The sequence below is a fragment of the Dermacentor variabilis genome, chromosome 2 (genome assembly GCF_050947875.1).
Source record: "Dermacentor variabilis isolate Ectoservices chromosome 2, ASM5094787v1, whole genome shotgun sequence".
NCBI classification, from domain to species: domain Eukaryota; kingdom Metazoa; phylum Arthropoda; class Arachnida; order Ixodida; family Ixodidae; genus Dermacentor; species Dermacentor variabilis.
In genome coordinates, this window is record NC_134569.1 from 224,123,816 (window position 1) to 224,151,507 (window position 27,692).

The 27,692-nt window shown below is 46.4% G+C and overlaps 1 protein-coding gene across 1 annotated transcript in view; it reads left to right on the forward strand.

Annotated features, from left to right (window-relative positions):
* Positions 1-27,692, forward strand: part of LOC142573128 (uncharacterized) — a 174,452-nt gene that overhangs the window by 113,052 nt on the left and 33,708 nt on the right. The window contains exons 3-5 of the mRNA XM_075682653.1: positions 3,671-4,080; positions 9,237-9,342; positions 21,005-21,273. Of these exons, the coding sequence (XP_075538768.1) occupies positions 3,671-4,080; positions 9,237-9,342; positions 21,005-21,273 (785 nt within the window). The remainder of the gene's footprint in view (positions 1-3,670; positions 4,081-9,236; positions 9,343-21,004; positions 21,274-27,692) is intronic.

The window sequence follows — 27,692 nt, forward strand, 5'->3', positions numbered from 1 at the left end:
ACGCGCTCACACGCAGACACATACCCACAGACGCAAGCGTGGGCGCGCACATATTATCTTTTTGTGAGGCAGAGTTGATGACTGCTAGCGAGTACAACGGACGCCTTGAACGCATCATGGTTGCAAAGGCAGCAAGCGCATAGGTGCCTAGTGTCGTTCTGATACCCGCAAGAAGCGTTTACTTCCTCATTACGGTGCAATCGCGGTTGCGCAAAGGCGAGCTTCACGGTCATATTTTTTCCCCCGCACAGCCGGCGCCGCCGCTGCCGCGGATGCGCTGAGGCGAGGGCCTTCTGGTGGTGATGCAAGGAACCCAGTGGCGGTGACGCGTGCCTTTTCTGCTTTCGCTGGGTCGCCTATTCGGTGACAACACCCACGCAGCTCCCTCGGTCATGAAAACCCGGCGATGTTCGTAAAGAAAAGCTTAGCTTTTAAAAACACGGCTAAAAACAAAACCTTTATCGACGCAACATTATTGCGCATTTACTCGCGCGACATTGTTTTCTTTCGCGTCTGGCATAGAGATACCCAGTGTTGTTATTTTAAAGCATTACCTTCTAGATTTAACATGTTTTTTATCGGGCTTAGTGGTAGAAACAACACAATTCGGGGACGGCGTATTTGCTGGTCCACTCCGCGAGCAGTTTTTGTTTGCTTAGTCTACGCGCTTTTACAAAAATATTTACCAGGTTTCAGCACACAATAATCCTTTTTTGAAGGAGTAGTTCGGTTGGTCCAAATGCTAGGTGTGTTTTTCTGCTGGCATGTTATTTTTTGTTTTCTTGGATGTTTGTTTCCTGAATATAAAAATATTCTGAGGAAATGACAGTAGTTACACATGTTCACCAGTGCATTTTGTATCGCAAGACACATAGCTCATTTTAGAATATCAGAATATATCCCAGTGATATAATCTAGTGTCTTAGATGGCCAACTGCTGCGTTTAAGACCGTCACAAGTGTATTATTTGTTATATTATTGCCTTTGCAATTCTTTTGTTCCCGAATTCTTCATAGGGCGTAGCTCGTTCTTTCTGTTATTGTAGGTGGGTGTGAAGCTTTTTTTACACAGTAATGTGTTTTTTTACACAGTAATCTCTGTAATGAGCAGGTCTAGACGAAGACCCTTTGTAATTGTACATGTATGGATGTATAAGCTACAGAAACCATAGCTATTTGAAATACAGGCTGGCGATCCTATAGGTTTAATGGTATCTGACACAATACGTCTTATTTGTACTTGAAAATAGTTCCATACATTTAAGCGAACATATAATGAAAACAACGGAAGCACACGGGAAATTTTTTTGTAATTGCAACTGGAAATGTAGAAGTTACAAGTTGTCCGAAAGTGTGCGATAAATCAACTTGCCGCCAGTGGCAGCCGAACCCACAGCCTCCGCATTACGCGTCAATTGTGCTACTGCGGCGGCTGTTCCTACTCACATTCTTTGTTATTTATGCCCATGTACAAAATCTAACGCGGGGACTGTTACCCAGCGCCACTTAGAGGCATGGCGGAAGGTTCGTTCACATGCAGAAATTTTCAAGAATGTGGGCGTGGCAACAGCCGCCGCAGTTTCGCACTGCAATGCACGCGCAATGCGGATGCTGTTCCTACTCACATTCTTTGTTATTTATGCCTATGTACAAAATCTAACGCGGGGACTGTTACCCAGCGCCACTTAGAGGCATGGCGGAAGGTTCGTTCACATGCAGAAATTTTCAAGAATGTGGGCGTGGCAGCAGCCGCCGCAGTTTCGCACTGCAATGCACGCGCAATGCGGATGCTGTGGGTTCGTATCTCACCAGCGGGAAGTACTTTTTTTCACCCCCTTTCATTTTCCAATAAGTTGTAATTTTTTAAATTTGAAATAGAAAAACAAATAGTTTCACCTATCCTTTCTTTGCCTTCAATATCTGCTGCCATAATATGGTTCTGACTAACGAAAACGTATCCTGTGGGTCCCCATCGTCCGTTGCATTTGTGCATATCTCATGTTAACTTTATTGCACAAGGTACCTGCAGGTTAAGGGTATGGCTGACTTGCAACTTTTGTGAAAAAAAAAACGCATCTTGTTCCTCTTCAAGTTTCTCCATTCAAGCGTAAGAGTTTGTTTCGACGTTCCAACTTAAAGTACTTTATCAATAGTAGCAGCGCTTTCCGATGCTCATAATACCTCCGTTGATCTTACGCAGGCAATCTGCTCAATTTCTAAAGTTTCGTTGCTGCCTTCCTAATTGGCAGTTGGAACTTCTCTGTGGGTTGAGCAGCTGTCGGTTCGGCGTCTAATTTTGTATTTTTTTAGATAGCAAACAGAGGCGTTTTAAAAGCCTGTTTACGAGTGTGTTTGCAAGTCTCACATCACGCGCCTCAGATTACGCGCCGAGAAGTTCTCACGCTCTCCGGAGGCATAAAATTAGTGCGGGAAATTCCTTTTGTAGGCGCGAGTAGATTGCATAGAAAGTTCCTACCACTGTTAAAGCTTTGCGAAACTTAGATGAAGCTTAAACTTTCAGGCACAGCTTTAACCGAGCTCATAATGATCCTTAACAAAGCACATCTTGCTTTCTTGTTACAAGGAAAATCTGCGCCACTTAAGCTGGAACAACGACTGTGGTTAGTCATATTGAGTTTGTCATTGAAATTTTCCAAAAATGCACTCGCAAACACGTTTTCGCTGTTCGCCTGCATTCGCAGTTCATTTTCGGTCTGGAAGTTTCGGCCTCCAAGAGCGGACCTTGCGTAACTCTGGCAACTTTAGGAGCAATGCGGCGTCTTGTTTTCACATTTATTGTGGAGCACCCACGCGATAACACGTTGCCTCGTCACCACTGAACCTGGCCTGGCAATGAATAATTGTTATGCGCATAATCAGATGCGATATTGTGTTCTCGAACTTAAGCTGATCGATCATATACTGGTTAGTAAAATTATGATCATCATAATTTCTTTTAATTGGTCGCGGTTGTCGTCAAAGTAGGTGCCCGCCGCAGAACATCCTTCATTTTACCTAAAGAAAATTGAAGTCGACTGACACTACCACTGTATTTCTTGTAAGTTATAAGGTGCGCAATTGCTTAGTATAAAAATGTTTCAGCATTGTTTGCAGACCAGGGCACGTTATGTTATTAAAGGTATGAGTTAATTTTTAGGAATAAGCTTTGTGTTCCGCTTTTTACACGGCTTCGATGCTTGCCTCTTCGTTGACCTTGCGGGAGATGCATCGTGTATTTGGGATACACAATAATATTCACGCTATAGTACCAAGAATACAGATCCTCGTACATGTCGTTCCAAATGTGTCATCGTACACGACAGCCTATTAGTGTCTAAGATTCCCGTATCAGCGCCACTACCCAAATCTTTTGATTGGCAGGGAGAGAGCGGAAGAGAGAGAGTCATGAAAAATGCTAAGATCAATAAAGAGGAGGATTTTGCGCTCAGCACAAGCATATCCATAAACCCTCGAGTAATTCCCGGTGCTGTGCAGAAGTTTTAGCCTGACAGACGCCGTTCTGTCGCCCATTTCTGGTAGGAACTTGAAACCTAATGAACCGGTTAAATGCGACACGCCATGAAATAAAGGGCAGTTTAAACAAAAATAATATTTTGCCCGGAACTGTTTCTTCTCTTTCCGCTGAATCCTGATCCTCTCCCGGCCGCCAGCTGAGATGGACCCGTCGGGACCAGTGTACGGCATCCGCAGGCGCGTCCCACCATTCAAGCGCCGGCTGCACGTCCAGGTGGCGAGGCGAGACGAAAAGCGCTCCACGCGACGCCAGCAGAAAGACGCGGCATCTCCCTTTCGGCGGAAGACACTCAAGAAGGCGTTCGGCAAGAAGCAGACCGCAGCCTCGTCGCTGAAGGAGCACAGTCCGTCTGCCACGCCTGCCTTCCGGTTGGGACACCAGGGCTCGGGAAAGAGCTCCGCGGGGCCCACCGCTATGGGTAATGCCACTCTTCACAAAGGGGACGCCAAGGCCGACAGTAAAACTATACCAAGCGGAGCGAGCAGCGGTGGAAGCAAGAAGCAGTACCACATTATGAAGCGCAGCAGCTTCAGTACAGACGACAAGGTGAGATGGTAGCGCTGGCGAAGAGAACGTTTTTGGCGTATATGTCTGAGAAAGTACGGGAACGCGCTATACTGAGAAGCCTCTACCAGTGTTTCGGAACATCAGCTTTGTAGGTTCCCTCGCTATAGTGACGAAATGTCTGTCGTATAACAAATGGTGCGGTACCTAGCCGGGGGGATCAGTACAACTCCATGTTTACTTACAGAGCAAACAAACCAACAGTGACCATGAAGAAACACGTACCGCGAGCACTGACTCACGACTGAAAGTTTATTTCTTTCGTTCGTGAGTTACCGCTCATGTTACGTCTTCCTTCTTTGTCCCTGCTGGTTCATTCGCTAGTAAAGATGCTGTCGTATAATAAGCGCATGTGAAAACGGATAACTACGAAAGTATTTCATAGGATAACAAGCACATCAGCTTTTTACTATCCGCTAGTCCAGAAGAGAGCAAACTAGAAACCGTAAACTACAGTCCCTATGAGAATTTGCATAATCAACTTTCCGTAATTGCGCTACGTCGACAGGCGCATGGTGGTTGCCGCTCTGGTAGCAGCACATGGTATGGACGCTGAGTTGATTTCTTTTTTTTTTTGCTACGTAGTTGGGAGAGTCTAGGCAAAAAGTCTACAAAAAAAAAAAACTTGAGAGAGCCTGACCACTTTACGCACACGTCTGCATGAGAGTAGTTGATAAACCAAGTGCAATGCATTTTACATGGAACATACACAGACACAATCATGCGTGTGCGTGTTATACATGTAAATGGCGCATACAACGAGCATTTAGAATAAATACTAAGTAATAAAATAAAATTCGGAAAAGGTAGCATGAACAAGAACTTAATAATGTTAATGATGCCCTTCGCAGTAACAAAGTTCGTAGTCATTACAATAAAGTTTTTTGGTATTCGAAAGCTCTTCAATACTAATCGCATTTAGTAATATTGGTAGCAAGAACTGTAGCACTTGCTTCTATTTGTAATGCGACATTATTTCACATGTCAGTCTTCCGTTTGGCGTGCATTACATTTTGCTATAATAAATGTTAATCCAGCTAGTGTTTTTCTCGCATTATTATAATTAAGCAAACCGAGTTGGCTCTACAGACACAAATTAAGAATGCATGTATGAAACTAACATACCCAATACTGTGTTTTAGGGAAAGGTCGCTGATGTGATAAATGTTTGGAACTTTTGCCTACTGAACGCACCACACATTCTCGCAACATGTGTAAATGTCCACATTTCTACGTAAACCAAGAATTCGTATAAACCACCACCCTATAACAAAATAAATTTTTTTCGAAGCGCAATTAGCAATATGGGGACTGCAAACAAGTAGGGGGCGGAGGGGGGACGGTTAAGACGGCCATCAAATCGTGTATTAGGCCCCCGGTACCCGCCGAGGGATTAAAAAACCTGTAACGCCGCCATGAACAGACGAAATAGATACAATATTTGGCAATGGAATTGTAGAGGATACGATCGAAAACAACACATTCTGCAACAACACCATAAAGACAAAGAAAACCCGGATAATATAATGGTGCAGAAAACGCACGGGCTGCCAAAATTGTCGGGATACAAGTCCTTTGGTAATGCCAAAGGGGAGACACAGGCGCCAACGACGTTGGTAAACCGAAATCACATGGTCGTGCAGCACGACACGGCGGTTAAGTCAATTGACCGCATTCTCCTAGAGCTCATGCCCACGCGGAAAACGAAGAACATTCTCTTTGTATCCAATATTTACAGCAGTTCAAAATGCAGACTCCATAAATTTCGAAACGCTCGGTTACAACTAAAACATCAGATCATAGAAGATCCAGGCAGAACGGCAAAGGCAATACTTGGGAAGGACCTAAAGAAGGCATCCGATAACGTAACAGATGGAACGATACCATATAGAGTAGGAGAACTAGGACTGGGAAAACGGACGTACGATTACGTACGCGATTTCTTAACGGGCATAAAGGCACGATAGTAGACCTGGTTTCGGAGGAGATCAAGACAGGCAGCGCAGGTACGCCAGAGGGTTCCGTATTATCACCGGTGCTATTCAGTGTGGCACTAATGGGGCTACCAGCCAAGCTACAAGAAATCATGGGACTCAATCGTACCTTATACGCAGACGACATCACCCTATGGCGGAGAAATGGAAGCGACGGGCAAATATAACAAACGCTTCAGACAGCGGTCGAAACAGTCGAACGATGTCTAGAGGAGACAGGGCTAACCTTCTCAGCAGAGAAATCAGGAGCTGTTGCTGTACAAACCGACTCGCAGAGGTCGCAAACCAGGCAACTACAAGGAAGATCTCACTTATAGAGAGGAGATACACGTAAAGAAGGCCGATGGGTAACCCATACCCAAGGTTGACAGGATTAGGGTATTGGGGCTCCTCGTCGAAGCCAAGGGCAACAACGTAGAAATCTGGATGCAACTGTAGAGCAAATCATGAGGCTAATCAAAAGGATAGGAAACAACACAGCGGGATGAGGAAGAAAAACACAATCAGAGTAATACAGGCATTCGTCATAAGTAGAATAGTATATGTAGCGCCATACATGAAATTGCAGGTCGCGGAAAAGATCAAACCAGAATGCCTCATTCGGAAAATAGACGAACTAGGCATATGGCTACCGATCAGCATCAGCACAGACAGGTTGCTACAATTAGGCCTACGCAACATATTAGACGAGCTCACTGAAGCGCAATGTACGGCACAATACGAGCGCCTCTCTACAACTAGAGCAGGCAGATACATCATGGAGAGACTAGGCATAGGCCACCACGCATAGCTCGGTGTCAAGGTGGGTATCCCAAGGGAGACGAAGGAAACAGTGGTAATACCTCCCATACCAAAGAACATGCACCCAGAACACAATAAGGACAGACGAGAGAACAGAGCGAAGCAGATACAGAAGAAATTCGGCAGAGACAAGGACGCAGTCTTCGTAGACGCGGCTCGATACAGTCGCAGACGGGGGCTTACGGCAGCCGTAATTGATAGCGAGAAACAGTGTAAGACGTGCGCGACGATACGCACCACAAGTAACGAGACCGCAGAAGAAGTAGCCATGGCGCTCGCAGTAGCTCAGACTAACTCAACCGTGATAGTCAGCGACTCTCAGACGGCAATAAGAAACTTTGCCAACGGCCGAATCTCCCCGGTGGCACTACGAATTCTTCTTGCAGGAGGCCAAATTTACAAAAGAAAGATATACATGACATGGACACCCGCTCACTCCCTCGCGGAGGACGGCAACAACGAGGCGGCACACGACGCGGCTCGAGAGCTTACGGCCCGAGCCGCAGTCGCAGGTGACGCCCCGACACCCTCCGGACGTGACGATGCGGTAGATGAGTGGGAGTGGGAGAGCAGGATGACAACATATAATGACATTACGAAACACTATAGGTTACAAAGAGGCATATTCCCACGACCTCACGCAAAATTGACAAAGAAAGCAGTCTGTCGCATGGCGGCAGTTTCAAACTAGGACCTATCCGAATCCTGCACTCACGCACATCATATAGCCGGACATATATCAAACGGACAAACGCAACAAGTGTGAATCATGAGCCACTCTGGAGCATATATTATGGGAATACCGAAGGGATATGTAACAATAACGAGAATCAGGCCTGTAGCAACAGCCATCGCACGCGCTGGGAGGCCGCGCTGCTCAGCCCCGCCTTCGAGGATCAACTGTTGGCCGTCCAGCGGGCCGAGGATGGCGTCACGACCCACGAACTCCTCGCCGTCACCTAGGGGGTGCCTTTGGCCCTCCCCACTAACTCGCAGGACACACAATAAAGTTATTTTCTTCTCCTCCCCCACAGAAAAAGGCGGCAGATATTATCGCATAATGCTATTGTTGATTTTCGCAGCAAGTAAAGGTAGAACCTGCAATTATTATGAATATGCAAATGACAAAAAATGAAACAGCCAAAAAAAACCCGTAAATGCGTGTGTGCCGCAATGTTACTGAGCATAGGTTAGGCTATGTAGACTTATATCTAATATGCCAGAACTTTTTCAAGTAAAGTTAGGATAAGACGACCACACGAAAATTTTCTTGAACAGGGAACGTAGTGATAAATGTATTATTAAAGTAACCAGTATCCATAATATTTTGGCGTAATTCAGGCCCTTCAACATAAACATTCTCTAGCTTTTTGTTTGTGTGTGCGTGCCTACCAGCTCAGGATGCATGGATGGAGGCATGCATTAAGTCACTATCGCGGTTGTCAAGACCTGCTCTAATTAGTCAGTAAATGATGTCTTACAGCGAAATCAAATCTACGAACAGCACACAAGTGAGCTGACAGGCAATGCTCATCAGGATTGAGTACTGAGCTTATTGGTTCGATGCATTCGATTACTCGTGTCGAAGCCAGTAGAGAGGAGGCACGAAAAGTGGAGATGTAATTCTGTTGGGCACGTTGATACTGCATATTGCATATTTAAACAGATTGAAAAGACGAGAACACGGACACACGCGCACTGCAGGTTCCTGCCTGCACGTGTGTCTGTGGCCTCAAGATTTGATGTGGTCTAAACTTCCAACACGGAGTGAGGTGCTTCTCGGTTGCCGAAGTTCGATGAACCGTTCAAGGAGTGACATTCACGCTCTTGCGGTTCCGCTGAGTGATGGCTGACAGCTTCTCCGAGTGATCGTTCATTTTAGACACCTTGTCCCGAACGAGGTTTAGCGGAGATAGTGGTTGTAGGTACGAGCGCATAAGTGCCTGTCTGAACTTTTGCGATGACAGCTGCACTTTTACACTGCGGTGGAAACCGCCTGCGTGAGATCAAGTGTTCTCATCGAGTTGTCAGTTGTGAAAAAATTTACGATCATTTCGCAGAAAATTTTGCCTAAGAATTGCATAGATAAACCTAGCTGTAGGTAAAAGTAATTATAGCGCATATATTTGCTAGCTGAAAATATCGAAAGGGAAGTTATGCTCTAGATCATTTACTGAGTATTTAAAACAACCAGGTATCAGTCTTGAATCGTTATGCTTTTAGATGTAAGCACCAATTTTGTATCCCAACTCGCGCTTGCAATGCACTGCATGCAGCTACGTTTTGACGAGAGCAAATATGGCAGGATAAAACTACTCGGACTGAACCTTCTTCTTTGTGCAGATCACTGGAGAGCTGCGGAACATCTTCGGGGACGACGAAGACGATCAGAAGAAACGGGACAAAAAGACGTTGAAGAAGAGGGAGAACACAGTGGGCGCGCTAAAAGGTGAGGCAGGCATTCGAATCACGCGGTAGTGCGAAAGTAAGTCTGGCTGAAGTCGCTGAAAAACGAACAAAAGATATCCTCTCAATTCCCGGATCACCGCATCTCTCGTCCTCGCGTTGCGGTTTCTTCACGCCGCCATGCAACCGTGTATGTAATGTCACTGAGTGAATCAAGTGTGCGTGTGGACGCCTCGCACAGCAGCAGCAGTCGTTCCGCTGATAAAACCTCAGGGATTTTTCGTGCCACAAACGCGATTGACGATACGCCATTTTCTGTGCACCGACAGCTACTCTTTATCACACATTTCTGTCTTGAAACTGCCCAACGCGTGCGTGCTAAGTACTACATTGTCCGCGGCTGCGTTTGTGCTGTTCTCACTACATCACCGGTCGTCTCGCGGCCGCTTAGTCGACATTCCGGTGGCGTGGCTCCTTCTCTGTGCTTCATGGTTTGTTCACTCGACTGCGCCGACGTCATTTTCTTGAAGATGCACGCTCGTCTGAAAAGAGCATGGATGTCTTTCCTCATATGTTGTGCACGTTGCGTGGCAAGACAAACTTCAAATTTCCTGCGCACTCAAGCAAGCGCCGATCGTGGTGCGGTTCGCTGTGGGCTTCTTTTTCAAGTCTGAGCTAATAAGCAGTGTTTTTTTTTTATGGTATGTATCACTGCGTCCAGCAAAGTCACTTAGGACATAGTCACCATTAGATTATGCAGTAGTATACAGGTACCGTAATATTACTGTTGTGTGTGTGGAAGAAATCCCTCCGCCAGATAGCACACGGCGAGTCGGCGAGCGGCACGCTCTTGGCCCAAAAGACGCAAAGGTCAGCGTTTTGAGAACTTCCAAGCCGGACAGTCTCTATGACAGGGGATGGTCTATCCAACTTTCTGAGGCGGTGCAAGAATTTGCACTGTGGACAGTGTTTTCATTTAGGTAGTTCAGCGTCGAGGCAACAGACGCTGGTGAGAATGCATCGGGTTCTTCTGTGTGTCGTCAACATTATTTTTTTTGATGGTGTTTTATATGCTCCTCAAGAAAACTTGATCTTATGCAAGCCACGACCTTTTTGCAAGGGTGAATGCGTCCAATGTGGCGTGCACCTGACAACACCGATACGTTTATTATACAGAGACGCCGAATGTTGGACGGTCAAGTATAAGGCAGACAATGGCACGGCGAAAGTGAAGCCAAATCGCCGCACTCAAACTGTGCACCTAAGACAAATATTTTTTTTTTTCTCGTGGAATATTGCGACAGTTTTATTTATGTAATCTAGTTATAATATGTGTTTAAAAGATATTTAAAGAACACCGATTAAATAAGATAAGGCCAGATCAGAGGCGTCACGGCAGTGCCATTATCACCATGCACTGCTCTCCTTGAGTATTATTTCTGCGTCTACCGCTTATCCCTGTAGCGGCCAAACACCGTTACATATAAAAAAAAAATCAGAACAACTTGTGCGCCGTTATTTCAAACCATGGAATGTACATTTGTAGAAAAAAACAATGAAATTATGTTTGAGGTGTAATCTCATTAGTACATAAATTAATGACTTGAATAGTTTTACTGAACTATCCCAAACTTATAGCTCTCTCCCGCATATAAAAACAGCACTATATACTATTCGTTAGTTTCCACTGCTTAAGCACGAATATGTCAAAACACTCCAACTTAAGAACTTAAGCACGTAGTTATGAATAGTGTCAACTTGGCCTTAAATTCAACAGCTCGGCAGCTGTGCGCTTCCGATAGTTGTCATAAAACTGCCGCTGTTAGAATCACAAGGGATCTGACTGAGCAATTTGAGACAATTTAGCTAGTTTCTAATTTGTTACCAAACATTTTAGAGACCAGAAACCATGGACACAAATTGGATTACACAAGGACAAGCACAAACTTACAACTTGAGTTTCAATACCGAAAAAAAGTCAATTATGCTTAAAATGGTCATACGTAGAACCCATATCACTACATCACAGAGGACCAAAACAAACAGAAAATAACAAAAACAGTACATATGGAAGTGAGAAGAAAAAGCTAGCGCACTAGGGGTAACCACTCATGCGTGATTATGACATTCGTCACTTTGTCAAACGAAAGAAAAGCCGTATCTCGGCAATGCATGTTCAGGTAATCACTGACGCATATATTCTGGCACATCAACTCCCTTTGTTTCTTTTGGTCTTCTGTGCTATTGGGATATCGGATATCGGGATGTGGGTGTGGCTTGTTTATGTATAAACCGCACGATTAGAATAACAATACATTAGTTGAAAGTCAGTGCTTATGCCTTAATTTCTCTTGTATTTCTGCGGTTTCTGCGAGTTTAAGGGGTCCTGAACCACGCCATCTGCCTTCGTGAAAACAACACAGTCCGCAGATTGCATACGCTGCTATGAACGTATCAGTGAAATTTTGGAGTGGTGTGCCGCGTGTAGAGCTCGTAAGCGGAGCGCGAGTCACTCTTTTTCTTCAACACTCTTTTTTTCAGCAAGCGGCTTCTCCTCAATCTTTTCGGACTGCTATATTTAGATTTCGTCATATAGCAGATTACCATACGCGGCTGCCATTGGCCAATAACTGACTTCAATCATGAAGGCTGTATTTGTCTGCGCTTCTTCCTAGTGTAACTTTTTATACTTCTTCACTTAATTGGGCAGGCAGAAGCAAGCCAAAATCTGCGTTTCGAATTTGATAGGTATTGTGTATTTATGGAAGTACGACCGGTACGACCAGGAGGGGGGGGGGGCTCGGGAGAATCTAGAGCTCCCCCCCCCCCCAAATGAACCGGACATACCCCCCCTCCTCCCTATCCGCCCGCGACAACACTCCTCACACACATTCCTAAAGCACCTACAAATCAATCTACTCGGCGGTGAACATTTTGCTGCGTTTTACAGCGAAAGCGTATTTGGCTAACTTCCGTAGTTATTTCAGCGTCCGTAAACAGAAAAGGTTATCTTGTGGGCCAATCCTGGTGATAGTGCAAAAAGTGTCCAAGACCGATGGCACTAACTCCTGTGATCTTGGGGACCTATGACGCGCCCTTTGGAATCTTCGGTTGGGCCCACGTATGGGGAGTGCTTAACGCCTGCCTCACCTCCACCGCGGGTCGGCAAGGCATTGCACTACCTGCAGGATGAACCCACGTATGGGGATTGCTTAACGCCTGCTTCACCTCCATCGCGGGTCGGCAAGGATATTGCACTACCTTCAGTATGGACTCAGGTATGGGGAGCGCTTAACAACTGCTTCACCGCCGCCGGGGGTCGGCCCGGTGTTCAGAATCTTCGGGAGCGGCCCACGTAAGGGGAGTGCTTAAGAGGAAGCTTTAGCTCGGGCCCAACTCCGACGCGGCCTATTCAAATACATGTAAAACGCAAAAAAAAAACGTTTTTATGAGATAACTCCTGGACCGATTCTGATGAAATTTGTTGCATTTGAAAGAGAAAGTTAAATTCTAGTGACTGTTGGAAGCGGAATTTCGATTTAGGGCTTGAATTTTCTTAAAACAATTTTCGAATATTTGACCGCTTGAAAAAAATAGAAGCACGAAGTTTACAAATTCATAGCTCTGCATCAAGAACTGAAATCGCGGTTCTGTAGACGGCATCCATTAGATCATTCAAAGCGGACGAATTCGATATGTCATTTTACATATTACGTGAATTTCTTACGTTGGTTACAACGGTTTTGCAAAAGTTGTATTTCCCTATTATTAAATATTTTTTATTTATGTGTAACCTATCAATTTTGTCCACTTTAGATGTACTATTAGATGCAATTCACAGAATTATATTATCATTTTTAGTGGTTGAGTTACAGAGTTGTAAACTTCATGGTTTCGTTTCTTGAAAATTTTTGATTTTTCCCAATTAAAAAAAATGACGACCTAACTCACAAATTCGAAACCAACAGTCACTAGATTTTAAGTTTGTCTTTTAAATTCAACAAACCTCGTCAAATTTGATGCAGTGGTTGCCGAGAAAAACGAATTCTCCTTTTACATGTATTTAGATAGGAGCACTCGAGCTAAAGCTTCCTCTTAACGCCTGCTCCATCTCTGCCGCGGGTCGGCCCGGCGTTTCACTACTTTCGGGATTGGCCCACGTACGGGGGGTGCTTAACGCCTGCTTCACCTACGCCTGGGCTCGGCCCGGTGTTGCACTATCTTCGGGAGCGGCCTACGTATGAGGGTGCTTAACGCCTGTTTCACTTCCGCCGGGGGTCGGCCCGGCTTTGCACTACTTTCGGGGTTTGCCCACATATAGGGGGGGGGGGGAGGGGGAGGTGCTGAACGCCTGCTTAACCTCCGCCCGGGGTCGGCCCGGTGTTGCATTATCTTCGGGATTCGCCCATGTCTGGGGAGTACTTAACGCCTTCTTCACGTTTGCCGCGGGTCGGCCCGGTGTTGCACAATTTTCGCGATTGGCCCACGTATGGGGGGTGCTTAACGCCTGCTTCACCTTTGCGCTGGGTCGGCCCGGCGTTGCAGTACTTTCGGGATTGGCCCACGTATGGGGAGGGGTGTGTGCTTAACGCCTGCTTCACCTCCGCCAGGGGTTGGCCCGGCGTTGCACTACTTTCGGGATCGGCCCACGTCTGGGGAGTGCTTAACGCCTGCTTCACCTCCGCCAGGGGTTGGCCCGGCGTTGCACTAACTTCGTGATCGGCCTGCGTAAGGGGCGTGCTTAACGCTTGCTTCACCTCCGCTGCGGGTCGGCCCGATATTGCACTATCGTCAAGCCAACCCACGGCGTAGGTGAAACACTTTGCTTTTAGCTTGAGAGCTTTGACTGTCGTCAGCTTTCGCTGCCATTCTATCTTCACAGAGTGGAGTGGTTGTCAATTTTTTTACTCCTTTTGGATAGCGGTAGTTATCGGCATCTGCTGGGGTGTTAAGGCCGTTTTTCTCATAGATTCGGTGCCCACGCGATTAACTCAAGATGACGTCAGTTGTCACCATCTATTGCAGCAGGCAGGCCGTAGTTTATTGTTTTAAATATACTATTTTATTTTATTTTTATTGCCCCAAGCAATTATTATGTCACCATTTACTCAACGATCACACACATCGTTGTTGCTTCGTTAGTTCAACCTTTTGTGCTTAGACTGATCCAGGGGCCAGGAAGGATTGTCGGTTCATAGTCAGGTGGCCTTTGTGCTCGTGCAATGAGTTGTGGCTGGAGAAAACGCCAGTTGCATTTAACTTTTCCTTTGGGTTCATTATTTCCTCGAGTGACGGCTCGTCGCGACGATGGCAGATCCTCGGACCATATGCCCGGGATATGGGTTATATAAGGTGGAAAATAAAATAATGCGAAACAGCGTCCATCATGAGACCCTTTTTTAAATTATGGTGTTTTAAATGCCAGAACCACCTTCTGATTATGAGGCACGCCGTTGTGGAGGACTCCGGAAATTCGTACCACCTGGTGTTCTTTAACGTGCACCTAAATATAAGTACACGGGTGTTTTCGCATTTTGCCCCCATCGAAATGCAGCCGCCGTTGCCGGGATTCGATCCCGCGACCTCATGCTCAGCAGCCCCACACTATAGCCGCTGAGGAACCACGGCGGGTCATCATCAGACCCTCTAATGAACATTAAACCCATAAGCAATATGACTGTCACCCGTTACCTCGTCTGGCTTTTCCCTAACTGTACAGCACTTTTCGTGCAAAATTGGCAACTGGAAACAAGAGTCGCAAGGAGTTGAGGAATTAAGCTATATACTAACGGAGAGAGCCAAGGCAACAACCAAACAGGAGGAAAAGCAAAATTGTTTGTGAAATTATTTATGGATCAACATTTGCAGAAAAAAAACATAGAGAAAACGCCGCCGGAAGTAGAGAATATGTGTTCGTGTTTTGAATGACGCTTCTGCAGTTATCAATCGAGCCGCCTTGCGTAGCCACTTCTCTGTTGTGCTAATGTGTGTGTTTTTCTAACATACCGCGGTGAGCGCAGTAGGTCTAGAACAGCAGCGTCCTGCGCTCTACGTGGTTGTACGGGACTGCGACCACGCATCGCTACGCAACTTCTCAAATTGCACGAGTCGGCTTTGGCACTTGCTAGAGCAGTAAACGAAGGATAAGAAAAATTGTAATTGTGCCGCAAATATATATATATATATATATATATATTTCTCTATCATTCTTTCAGACCTAATTCAAGAAACGCTACTAGAAATTTTTATTTTGCAGTTTCACTTGTTAACTTGTTTTTAACAAGGTTCTTCCTGCGCATCTTTCACGCGCGAGTCCATTCGATGTGGTTCTTTGTTTGCCAAGTATCTCAGGCCTACCTGTGGGATACACGGTATTTCAATTCTCTTTTGCGGGCTTAAGCATCTTTATGACGAATGGTGGGCATTATTCACATTTGCATTAGTAAAAGTACCTCCCCCCCTTACTTGCATAGAAAAGTTACCTTAAGATACCCCCCCCCCCCCTCGCCACGAAAAAATATCCTGCGTACGTACCTGAATTACGAAAATCGTATTATCGCTGACTCTAGTCCGTTTAGGCTCGGCCACGCCCGCATGTTAGGAATGAAACGTAGGCCACACTGCTCGTCAATGACGTGGCTGCCACGTGCCGCTTACTTCAGTAAGTTTTGAACACTGAACTAGCCTTGGGCCACGTAAAATTTAAGGTCAGATCACACGTACGTCTTGACAGCGCGCGCTCACTCCTGGCCACTCCTGGCTAGACGCCTTGGCAGGCTCAGCTACGTATGGAGCTGTATTGCGCAAAATGCGCAATTTGGATGTGGATATTATCTGTTGGTCAAGCTGGAGCAGGACAAAGCTTGTCCACATCAGATAACACGGCCAGACTGGAGCACATGAGCACGAGCGCTAACTACATCCTCATCGCGTAGATACCGTCGCGTCGCGTAGATACCGCGGCCGCCGCGGGGTGTCGCAACGATCTCGCTCGCTCTAAAACCCCTTGATAATTTGAAACTAGCGACACTCTCCTCCTCACGGCGCTTTCCTCCTCGATTCTCCTCGCCCGCCGGCTGCGCACGGCGCGCTATTCCTCCTGGGCTCCCGCGGACGGGCCGCAGGATTCTATGGAAGGGTGTCATTTTGGGCCAGTTGCGCGCCTGAGTGGGGTTGAAAATTTTGAGAAATGCTAATACCAGCATCAATAATGCTGGAGGCAACGTTTATGAGGAGGTTGGTTTTTTCTTAAAGCCGTATGAACGGGGTATACCGACGTAAAGGGAGCTTTGGGGCGAGTTCTATACTCCAGACAATTTTTCTGCCACATGATCACATGTTTTACTTCGTGCGTCTGTTCTAGTATTGCTTGTGACACATCCGTTTGTGTGTGGCTTATTAAGCGAAATTCTTAGACCTCTGTTTCAAGGTCCCGTTGTGAGCTACAGAAAATATCACGTAACCGACGGAAGGCGGGAAGCGAACCAAAGCATGTGTAGCCGCGTATAAAAGATCATTAATGATTAGCAAAGTAATGATTGATTATTGCTTGGATTAAGATGAATTCGGGTGTATTAAGGAGGATTAAGGTGGATTAAAGTCGATGAAGGTGCATTAGGGTGAAAGAAGGTGGATTAAGGTGCATAAAGGAGGACTAGGTTGGGTTAAGGTCAATGAAGGTAGATTAGGGTGGATGAAGGCGCGTTGAGGTGCATTAGGGACAATTACAGTGGATTAGGGTGGATTAAAGTGCATGATAGATAAGGGTGGATTAAGAAGGATTAAGGTGCATTAAGGAGGATTAGGGTGGATCAATGCTGATTAGGGTGGACTAAGGTAGATGGATGTGGATTTGGGTGGAATAAGGTGACTTAAGGAGATTATAGTGGATTACGGTGGATTAAAGTGAATGAGGAAACATTATGGTTGATTAAGGAGGATTAAAGTGCATTAAGGAGGGTAAGAGTAGATTAAGGTCGATGAAGGTGGTTAGAGTGCATTAAGGAGGACTTTCATGGATTATGGTAAATAAAAGTGAATGAAGGAGGATTAAGGTCGATGAATGTGGATTAATGTGCATTAGGAGGATTATGGTAGACTGATCGGTCTTAATACTCAATGAACCGTAATTCACCTTAGTCCACTTTAATCACCTTAATGCTCCTTCATCCACCTTAATCCAGCTTAATATTCCCAATCCACCTTAATACAACCTAATCCACCTACATCTCCTCTAATGACCTTAGCTTACCCTACACGGTCTTAATCCTCCTTTATCAACCCGAATCCATCATAATCCGCCTTAATCCTCCTTCATCCACCCTAATCCTTATTCATGCACCTTAATTCAACTTAATCCATCTGAATAGTCCCAATCTACCTTAATACACCTTAACCTACCTCTATCAAACCTAATCCAGCTCCATGGTCCCTGATCCACCATAATCTACCCTAATCCACCCTAATCGGCCTTAATCCTCCCTTATCAACCCCTATGCCAACGTTATCCACACTAAACGACCATAATCTCTATTTATTCACCTTAATCCTCCCTAATCCTTGTTCATGCACCCTAATCCACCCTAATCGGTCTTAATACCCTTTCATCAACCCTTCACTTTAATCCACCATAACCCGCCTTAATCCTCCTCCACCTACCTTAATCTTTATTCATGCATCTTCATCCTTCTTAATGCACTCTAATCAACCTTAATCTTCTTTATTACACTCTAATCAACCTTAATGCTCCCTAATCCACCTCATGTCAATCACTAATGATTCATTAATTACCTTGGGTAATCATTCGCTGATACAGGGGTGGACATGCTTTGGGTCACCTCTGGCCTTCTTGGGTCACGTGATATTTCCAGTTTACAACACTACTTTGAAACATATAGATGTAGATGCTTTCGCCTTAAATTAAAAAAAAAAGAAAACTCAATGTTGACTAGCTAACGCTCATCACCTGCAATACCAAGGGTATACTTGCCACTAACTTTTTCAGGGCGCAAAGCAGAATCTATAATGCTGCCCTTCCGACTGAATAACAGCAGTTAGCGACGTGCGAGGTGATGGAGCCACCCCAGAATATTAAGCATACTGAGAATAACCGCAACAAGAACGCTGGTGAGCAGGCCGGAAGAATAAAAAAAATGCAGAATTACGGGATGCTTTGCTACAAGCTATAAGAAAGACGCCTCAGCTCGCAAACAACGCTCTTCTTTGTCAGAAAAAAGTTCTTTCGGCCAGTGTCATGCAGCCACTGCTTCCTGCGCAAGCCGTCACGCATTCCTTGTGGTATAAAAACGGCATAACCATCTTCAGGCTTCTTACTGCAGTTATATGAGCAACAGCCCGGCATAGCGCTAGCGCATAGAGCAGGAAACACAGCGTACAACGATCACTATGCCGAGCTAAAGCGCCGAGCTAGCCGTGCTGAGGAGGAAAATGGCGCGAGCGAAAAACAAAAACACAAGCAAAACTCAAGATCCGCGCGTTTCCAAGGGCAGCGGCAGGGAGACCAATCGTCGTGCAGAAAAACGGGGGCAAAACTGGTCGCCGCGGGGGAACGCGCAAGGGGCGAGGAGGAGGCGAGGAGGTCGCGCGGCAGCAGCAGAGTTCAAAGAGTGTCGCTACTTTCAAATTATCTAGGCGTTTTAGCTCGCTCGGCTCACCTGCGGCTCGCTCAGAACAGCGTGTTCTGAATTGTATCTGTGGGTGGCGTGACTCGAGGCTAGAAAGCCAGGATTTGGTAACCGTGTGGTCTGCTTCCACAGTTGGCACACCCTCCAGTTGTGACGCCGGTTATGTCGTTAAGAATCCTTTCAGCGCAAGGCATCCATCGCATAGCCGACCTGCGAGCTGCCGACGTACTCGCACGAGCGAATATGAAGATTCAGTTACTTCGACCCTCGGAAAGTGTGTGACTGTCGTATAGACAAGTGCGAAAGGAAATGTGCTACACATATCACTAGATGCAAGTATAGCCGCACGTACCTGTCTAGTACACTGTAGCACAGCGAAATGATGAGACACCGTGAACTCGATCAACCGTAAGCTGAGGAATAGATTCCGAGTTTGACGCGGATGAGGTGCCAAAATTGGATGTGGTGGCGTAAATGTGAACATCTACAGTTGAAACTCGATTTAACGAAGTGTCGACCATGCTCGAATTATTTAGTCAATCGGGGAGTTTGGAAAATCGAGTAAAAGAGTTTTCGGACCTTCGAAATCTAAAATTGTAACGTAGCGATACCCAAAAGGTACCATGGCATTGTATTTACCGCTAACCCATGCCTGCGTGTATAAAAAGTCCGCAAGCGCAGCCCAACTGCCGCCGCCGCTAGCGCCATCTGGTGTGTAAGAACGCTAGCGACTGCCGAGTCTGTTGTTGCGTGCATGGGCACGGCGTTCAGCCTCTTCAAAATAAAGCCAGGGCTGGTACTAAGGGGCCTAGATTTTTTAAGGCGACAGCGTTAGAGCGCACGAGCGAAGAAAAACCGCGCCGCGTCAAAATTTTAAAGAAATCACAGATTTATTTTACTTATTTAATTTTAGAAAGGTTTCGTTAAATCGGATTTAATGCAACCTAGTTAAGGTAATTCAGGTTGATGAAAACATTGAACCTTATGGGTACTTGCCGGGGATACGAAATTCTTTCCATCCATCGGGAACTTCCTAAAAATCGGGCATCGTTAGATTGAGTTTTAGCTGTATAGCCAAACTTGGATTACGGGCCACAGTAACGTGCAGTAGGCAGAGCGTTACGGGCACCACCGCGCTCCGCCGTAGCCTTCGCAGCGCAAGGCATTGACGATGGGCCGGGCGCCTCGCGAAGTCGACCTTTGCTAATAACTCCGCTTCTATTGAACGCGTTCAGGTATTTTTTGCGGTAAAGCATTTCTGAAATAGTCTGCTCCAACACGACGCGCAGTTCTCACCTTCAATAAAAGGCCTTTCGAGAGCCCTTTGAAGAACACCTTTCAAGATTACCAGGGAATCGCGCAGGGCTTACTGCATGCGCTTGCCCCTTGTTAAGACGGACTTTAAAGGGAACGATAAGCTGGGCTGTAGTAATTCATTACCCTCCTACATTGCTAAAAAAATTCTTGGCAAGCTTTAAAATGCAGAACTAGGACAGGCGGGAGGGAGTGCCACCTTTAAGCTGCCGTAAAAGCTCTCCGTGACTTGGCGATCACCTGCTCTGGCCTAGTTCCTTTAACATCCCTATCGGCGCATTTAGCACAAGTTGCCAGTCTTGCTTATATTCAATCTGAATGACAGGCTAGTAAACCTTGCTCATATAGCTCACCTAATCCTTCTGCATAGTTTGATGTTAACTGCATGTTAACATACGTAAAGATGCACGAAGTAGGCCGTTTTGCCTTCAGAAGTGAAAGAGCTCAAACTGGGGCTGAATATTTAGTTGAAGGCTCATCATTAAAGCCAATGTAATAGTTTGGCTCGCGGCAAGGGCAAATAAGTTAAAATTGATATGTTGCTTATTTCATGCGAGTGAGAAATCTCCCTAATAAAGCGCAGCAAGCAATTACGTGCAAAACAAAAAAGCCTTCAGCCTAATATCATGTGCCTTCGAGCTTTTATCGCAACGAAGTTTGAACATGTGCACAACATGCATCGCTTCTTGGCCTTACCATTAAGATGGACTGAATAATTTTACACTTTATTTGCGCTGCCGTATGCAGGTTCATCGGGAGTTGACGACGCATCCGAAGTTGTGCCTGTTGGCAGCGAAGGCGCTGCATCCCCGTCCAAGGGCGGCACTGGGACCGCTACCGACGAGGACAAGTTCAAGAAGTGGCTCCTTGATGAGTACTACCGCACAATGGCGCTGTCATTCGCCAGCATGCGTCGCAAGCGCATGGCCACACACCAGGACACTTTGGACCTCCGCCAGGTTAAGAGGACCACGCTACCGCCCTCTGCCCCGGGCACCGCTGACGACCAGTTTCAGGCACGTGCATGGTGTATAAGGGCCACTAGTCTTGGCCGAGCGGGACTTCTTGCTTTATACTGATTCTATCTATCTATCTATCTATCTATCTATCTATCTATCTATCTATCTATCTATCTATCTATCTATCTATCTATCTATCTATCTATCTATCTATCTATCTATCTATCTATCTATCTATCTGTCTGTCTGTCCACCTATCTATCTATCTGTCTGTCTGTCCACCTATCTATCTATCTATCTATCTATCTATCTATCTATCTATCTATCTATCTATCTATCTATCTATCTATCTATCTATCTATCTATCTATCTATCTATCTATCTGTCTGTCTGTCCACCTATCTATCTATCTGTCTGTCTGTCCACCTATCTATCTATCTATCTATCTATCTATCTATCTATCTATCTATCTATCTATCTATCTATCTATCTATCTATCTATCTATCTATCTATCTATCTATCTATCTATCTGTCTGTCTGTCTGTCTGTCTGTCTGTCTGTCTGTCTGTCTGTCTGTAGATCCATCTATCTATCTATTTATATATACGCCGTGAAGACGTAGTGGCTATGGCGTTCTGCCGCTAGGGCTGTGGGCGCGGGATCTAATTGAGACCGTGGCGGCCGCATTAAGACGGAGGCGTATTGCAAAAAAAAGAAAGAAAAAAGGAAGCCGTGTACCATCCATTGGTTGCACGTTAAATAATCCCAGGTTGTCAAAAATTCCAGATTTTCAATATTATGGTGAAGTCCCTCACTACCACGGGCCTCATAGCTATATCACACTTTTCACACAAATTATCTCTGTCTGCCTGTCTGTTTACAGACAAATGCACTCAGGGCAACATCGTGTAAGCAATCCCAGTTATCCGTACGACCACGCGAAAAAATGAACCAGAAACAACTTTTTGATGGCTAGATAGGCACTTGTGTTTGTGAGTATTTCAAGATGACTGTTTATGCGCACGAACTGTAAGTTACCTTGTTTAAGTAACTTTCGCTGTATAAAAACGCAATGGAAATGTGGTGTGCTGAATGTATCCCGAATATGCGGCAAATATGTCGTGTTCCCTGCTCCAGCGGTTCAAACTTGTCAGTTACCGATGAGATAGCCCTATTATTGAACAAGACGAAACAATTGTCTAGGCAATAATGGTTGCACTATAGTTCCGCAGTACTTTTAAGATAACGAATTCGTAACTACTGCCGCTTACGTGCATTGGATAATTATGGAATTATATCCTTCTGTCCTGACTACGTTGTTTATTTCCGTTTATTCCGTTGTCTATTTAGTTCGACAATAGATTGATCGCCGGTTGGTAATCAAATGGTAGAGTCTAATATGAAATTTGCATCTAAAAGCAACGTTGCACTACCAGTATAAGTGGAGTTGTAAGTGCAACAAAATCTTCAGTATATGAGTTCATGATACTAACAAAGGTAAACACATATATTGGCACGTGTAAATCAATTTTAATACGGCCGGAAGTTCAAGAATCTAAGCAGTAGACAGGAGTTTTTGTTTCGATAGCAACTATATGGATACTCGAGGCGACCTTTCGTCGCCATCATTTTCCGTACATATTTATGTAAAAGTGTGCATAGTATTTTACCTAGACCGTACAAGCAAGCTACATGCTACACTATTCAACCACCGGACTCGCTTAGACCAGGTCTCAATTTCTTGACTGAATGATTCCTCAGAATTTTTTTAACGTTGCAGCGCATCAGGAAAAGCCATGTCAAATTCCATATACATTGTACGCTTTTTATTCTATATCGTCTGACTATTAAAAAGCGAGAAACAGATATTACTGTTCACAATATGAAAAAGATGCGATGTTTCACTGGCGTTGCTGTTTACATCCAGCCCAGTGGCGTCTGTGCGATGCCATTACAGGCCCTGCGCGGCGTGTTGAATATTTTGAGGGTGGCAGAAAAGTTTCCTTACCGACATATGTCGCATACGCGTATTCGCACTATGCGCCCGTGCGCATAGTCAGAACACCGTCCGAGGAGTCCCGTTGCAATGTTAACCTTGTTATCGCTGTCAGTACTTCGCCCATCGGGCGAAACTGACCATTTCTGCTTTCTTGCCGTTTTCATTGCTGTTGCCCTAATGCGGCCCTCATATAATGCTAATCGATACCTGCATATCCCACTAAACACATACATATATCTTTATAGCTAAGTATTTCTAAAGCATGAGCGCAATATTGGGGAAAGTTGTTCTTCAAATAGATCCTGAGGCTGTGCATTATACGATGAGACCTCTACGTTCATTAGAAACCTGCCATTGTTAAATATGCACTGCAGAAGCAAACTAGGCACCGTAGTAAAACAGAGAATATGCCTCTCTGGCTGCAAATGAACTAGCGTGCTAAGTTGTGCAATAGGCAAGTTGCGAAGACAACCCAAACAACTCACTTTTCACGCCATACAAGGGCAGTCTATGCGCTCCCGACTTTCCTCAAATAGTAGGAAGCGTATAGAGAAGGCGGTGTTGGACTCGTGGAAGAAATATCAATATTCACGGTGCTAACCTGACACAAAAGCTACTTTGCACTCAAAATAACAGCCTTAGCGAAAAGGCAGGGTCACTTTAGCACCAGAATATTGCTGAAAAGTTCAAAGAACACAAGAGTGACATGGCCTGCTCCGTATTACTGCTGATCGAACATGAAAGGGATGCAGCTCTTGCTTTCTCCAGTTGTTAATCGCATACCAAGCTCAGATATTGTCGCAGCCTAGTAGGAGACGGGAAAGCCGGTGTAGAGGACGTATGAAAGCATTTTATCAGAGCAGTCAACGCGACGTCGTTGTCGTCTCTGTTTTTACACTCGCGCGCTACTTCAGCGTCGTTCTCATAGCCTGGCACATGACCGCGGCGACCATATAGGATGTGGCATTGGCCCCCCCTTTGAAACAAAAAAAAGGCATCGTCCCGATGCACCAACTGCCGAAGGCTGTGCACAGACGGTGCAAAGTTGAGGTCATGAGGAAATGTATGGCTTCATACGAAGCACGTGCACAACCTCGGGCAAATGCCGCCGGCCCTTGGAGAAGTTATGGCTGTCGGGGACAACTTCATAATTCACATCGCTGATGCGGCGCAGAACTGTGTACGGGCCGAAGTATCTTCGCAGGAGCTTTTCAGACAGCCCCCGCCGACGAATCGGAGTCCGGACCCACACCTGGTCACCGACGTTGTATTTGACCGGTCTTTGCCGAAGATTGTAGTTTCGGGCATCGTATCCCTGTTGTTCTTTGATTCGCAAACGTGCAAGCTGCCTGGCTTCCTCTGCGCGTTGCGTAAACTCCTCGGCACCAGTCTCGTCGTCACCGCACATGTGTGGCAGCATTGCGTCCAACATTGTTGTCACTTCGCGTCCGTAAACGAGGTTGAAAGGCGTCACGCGTGTTGTCTTTTGGCGAGCCGTGTTATACGCAAATGTAACATATGGTAAAATCTCGTCCCAGTTCTTGTGGTCGACTTCGATGTACATACTCATCAGGTCTGCCAGAGTCTTATTCAAACGTTCTGTCAGCCCATTGGTTTGGGGATGATAAGCCGTGGCCTTTCGGTGAGTGGTACCACTTAGTCGTAACACGGTACCCACAAGCGCAGCCGTGAACGCAGATCCTCTGTTTGTTATGACCACTGCGGGAGCGCCATGCCTTAGGACGACGGCTTCGACGGCGCTGTTTCGGCGTATCGAGTAAGATAATGCGTGACGACGATTGTCCATCTATTTCCGGCAGCAGACAGTGGAAACGGACCTAAACGGTCCATGCCAATTTGTTCGAACGGCGCTTGCGGTATCTGAAAAGGATGCAGCAGTCCAGCTGGCTTGCCGGGTAGGGCTTTGCGGCGCTGGCAATCCAGGCATGTCTGTGTGTAACGTTTCACGATCGACGCAAGCCTCGACCAATAGTACGTTAGCCTAATTCTTGCCAATGTCCCAGTATCTAACACGCCTAGAAAAGCCGCGTCGTCATTGTCGTGCACGGCAGTCTCAACAGGAGACCGAGATAGGCAGTGGGCGTCGGCGTGTCGTTTCCCCGACTTGTATACAACAGTGAAGTCGAAATTGGAGCCGGAGGCTCCAGCGTGCAAGCCGACCAGCTGGATCGTTTAAATTAGTCAGCCAGCAAAGTGCATGGTGATCACTGACAACGGTGAAACTCCGACCATACAAATATGGCCGAAATGTTAGGACGGCCCACACCAGTGCGAGACATTCTTTTTCTGTAGTAGAGTAGTTAGCCTCCGTCCTTGATAGTGTCCTGCTGGCGTAAGCAATCACTCCTTCGGCGCCGTCCTGCCGCTGTACAAGCACTCCGCCAAGGCCGACATTACTAGGGTCGGTATGAAGAATCGTAGGGGCGTCTTCATCAAAGTGTGCGAGCACGGGAGGCGTCTGCAGCCGTTGCCGTAGGTCATCAAAATCATGTTGCTGGTCTTCACCCAACACAAATGGGACATCTTCTCTGGTAAGATGTGTCAATGGCCATGCGATACGCGAAAATTCCGCGATAAACCGTCGGTAGTAGTCGTAAAGGCCCAGAAAACGTCGCACTTTTTTATCTGATGGCGTTGGCAAATTAGCGACGGCAGAGATCTTATCAGGGTCAGGTCAGACACCTTCACGACTAACAGCGTGATCGAGAAATTGAAGTTCTTCAAAACCAAAATGGCACTTTTCATGTTTCAGAGATAGACCAGCTGAGCGTATTGCTTCAAAGACCGTCTTTAGTCTCTGTAAGTGTTCCTCAAATGTGACGGAAAAAACAATCACGTCGTCCAGGTACACCAGGCACGTTTGCCATTTGAGGCCTGAGAGTTCCGTGTCCATTAGTCGTTGAGACGTTGCCGGCGCAGAACACAAACCGAAGGGGAGCACCTGAAATTCATGAAGTCAGTCGGGCATCACAAAAACGGTCTTCTCACGGTCTCTCTCATCAACTTCTATTTGCCAGTAGCCGCTTTTCAAGTCCATCGACGAAAAGTAATGTGCGTTTCTTAGCCTGTTCAGTGAATCTTCGATACGCTGTAGCGGATAAACGTCTTTCTTTGTGATCTGGTTGAGTTTTCGATAGTCGCCGCAAAAGCGCAGGCTGCCGTCCTTCTTTTTCACCAATACGACAGGCGATGCCCAAGGACTCTTAGAGGACCGAATAACTCCGTCTTCAAGCTTTGTCTTCACTTGTGTTTGCATTGCCTCGCGCTCTTTAGGTGCTACACGATAAGGATTCTGCCGAATTGGTTTGGCGTCGGCTTCGGTGACAATACGGTGCTTAGTGAGCGGCGTCTGGCTAACTCGTGACGTGGAGCTCTTAAACTCATCGATGAGCTCAAGAAGGCTGTTGCGTTCCACGGGCGATAAGGTGGGACTGATGTCAACCACAGGGGCAGGCATAACCACGGTGGACGTCGCGTGCTCCACTGAGAGGCAGTCTTCTATTGAAGTAAGTTCGTCGAAGTAAGCAACAGCCGTGCGTTTAACAATGTGCCGACGTTCCCTGGTAAGATTCGCCAGCAGGTGTTCAGCAGGTCCGTCGTGTACGTTAACTACGGCCCTGGCGATGGAAACCCCTTGACTCAGTACCAGTGCGTCGATGTGTTCAGCGACGCCAGTCCCGGTGTTCAAGTTGTCGCAGATTACAGGTACAAGGGAACAGCTTCGCGGCGGAAGCGTGACGTCGTCGTCGGCGATACGTAAGCGGGGTCGCTTGTGTTCCGCGGGGTCGACGTCGTCTGAGCTCGTAGAAAATGTGACGACGAGGTCACGGACATTAATCACTGCACCGTACTCTCTCAAGAAATCCATCCCCAATATAAGTTCCTTACAACACTCAAAGAGAATGACGAGGGTGGCGACAAAGGTTGCACCGGCGATTACTATCCTGGCTGTGCGTTTTCCAATCGGCGTCATCAACTGGCCACCGGCAGTTCTGATGTTGGGCCCGGTCCACGGCGTCCTCACTTTTCTCAGCCTATCGGCCAGCTTTTTACTTATTATCGAAAAAAGCGAACCAGTGTCGACGAGAGCGGCCACTTGGTGGCCGTCATTGCAAACGACAAGATCGGCGCTGACGGCGTCGGTTACAGGGGGTGTGGTTGGAGCAGTCGGAGTTGTAGAGTCGTCGATCGTCGGAGATGGGGGCTCTTGGATATCTAGCCGGTTTGCAAGCTCGCCCCGGAGGTCGCTGCGTCTAGTTTCCCCGACGCGGACTAGGGGACCTGCCCCTAGAGGCGTCAGAATAATCGCGACGGGCCGGTGGGGTGTAACGAGCAGGAGAAGGGGAACGCGATCGAGGCGTCGTTGAACCTTCTGACCGAAAGTTTGTAGAATTTCCGTCGCAGCTACGTGCAGCATCAGACACAGGGTAATTGCAGTTGGGAAATCTTGCATAC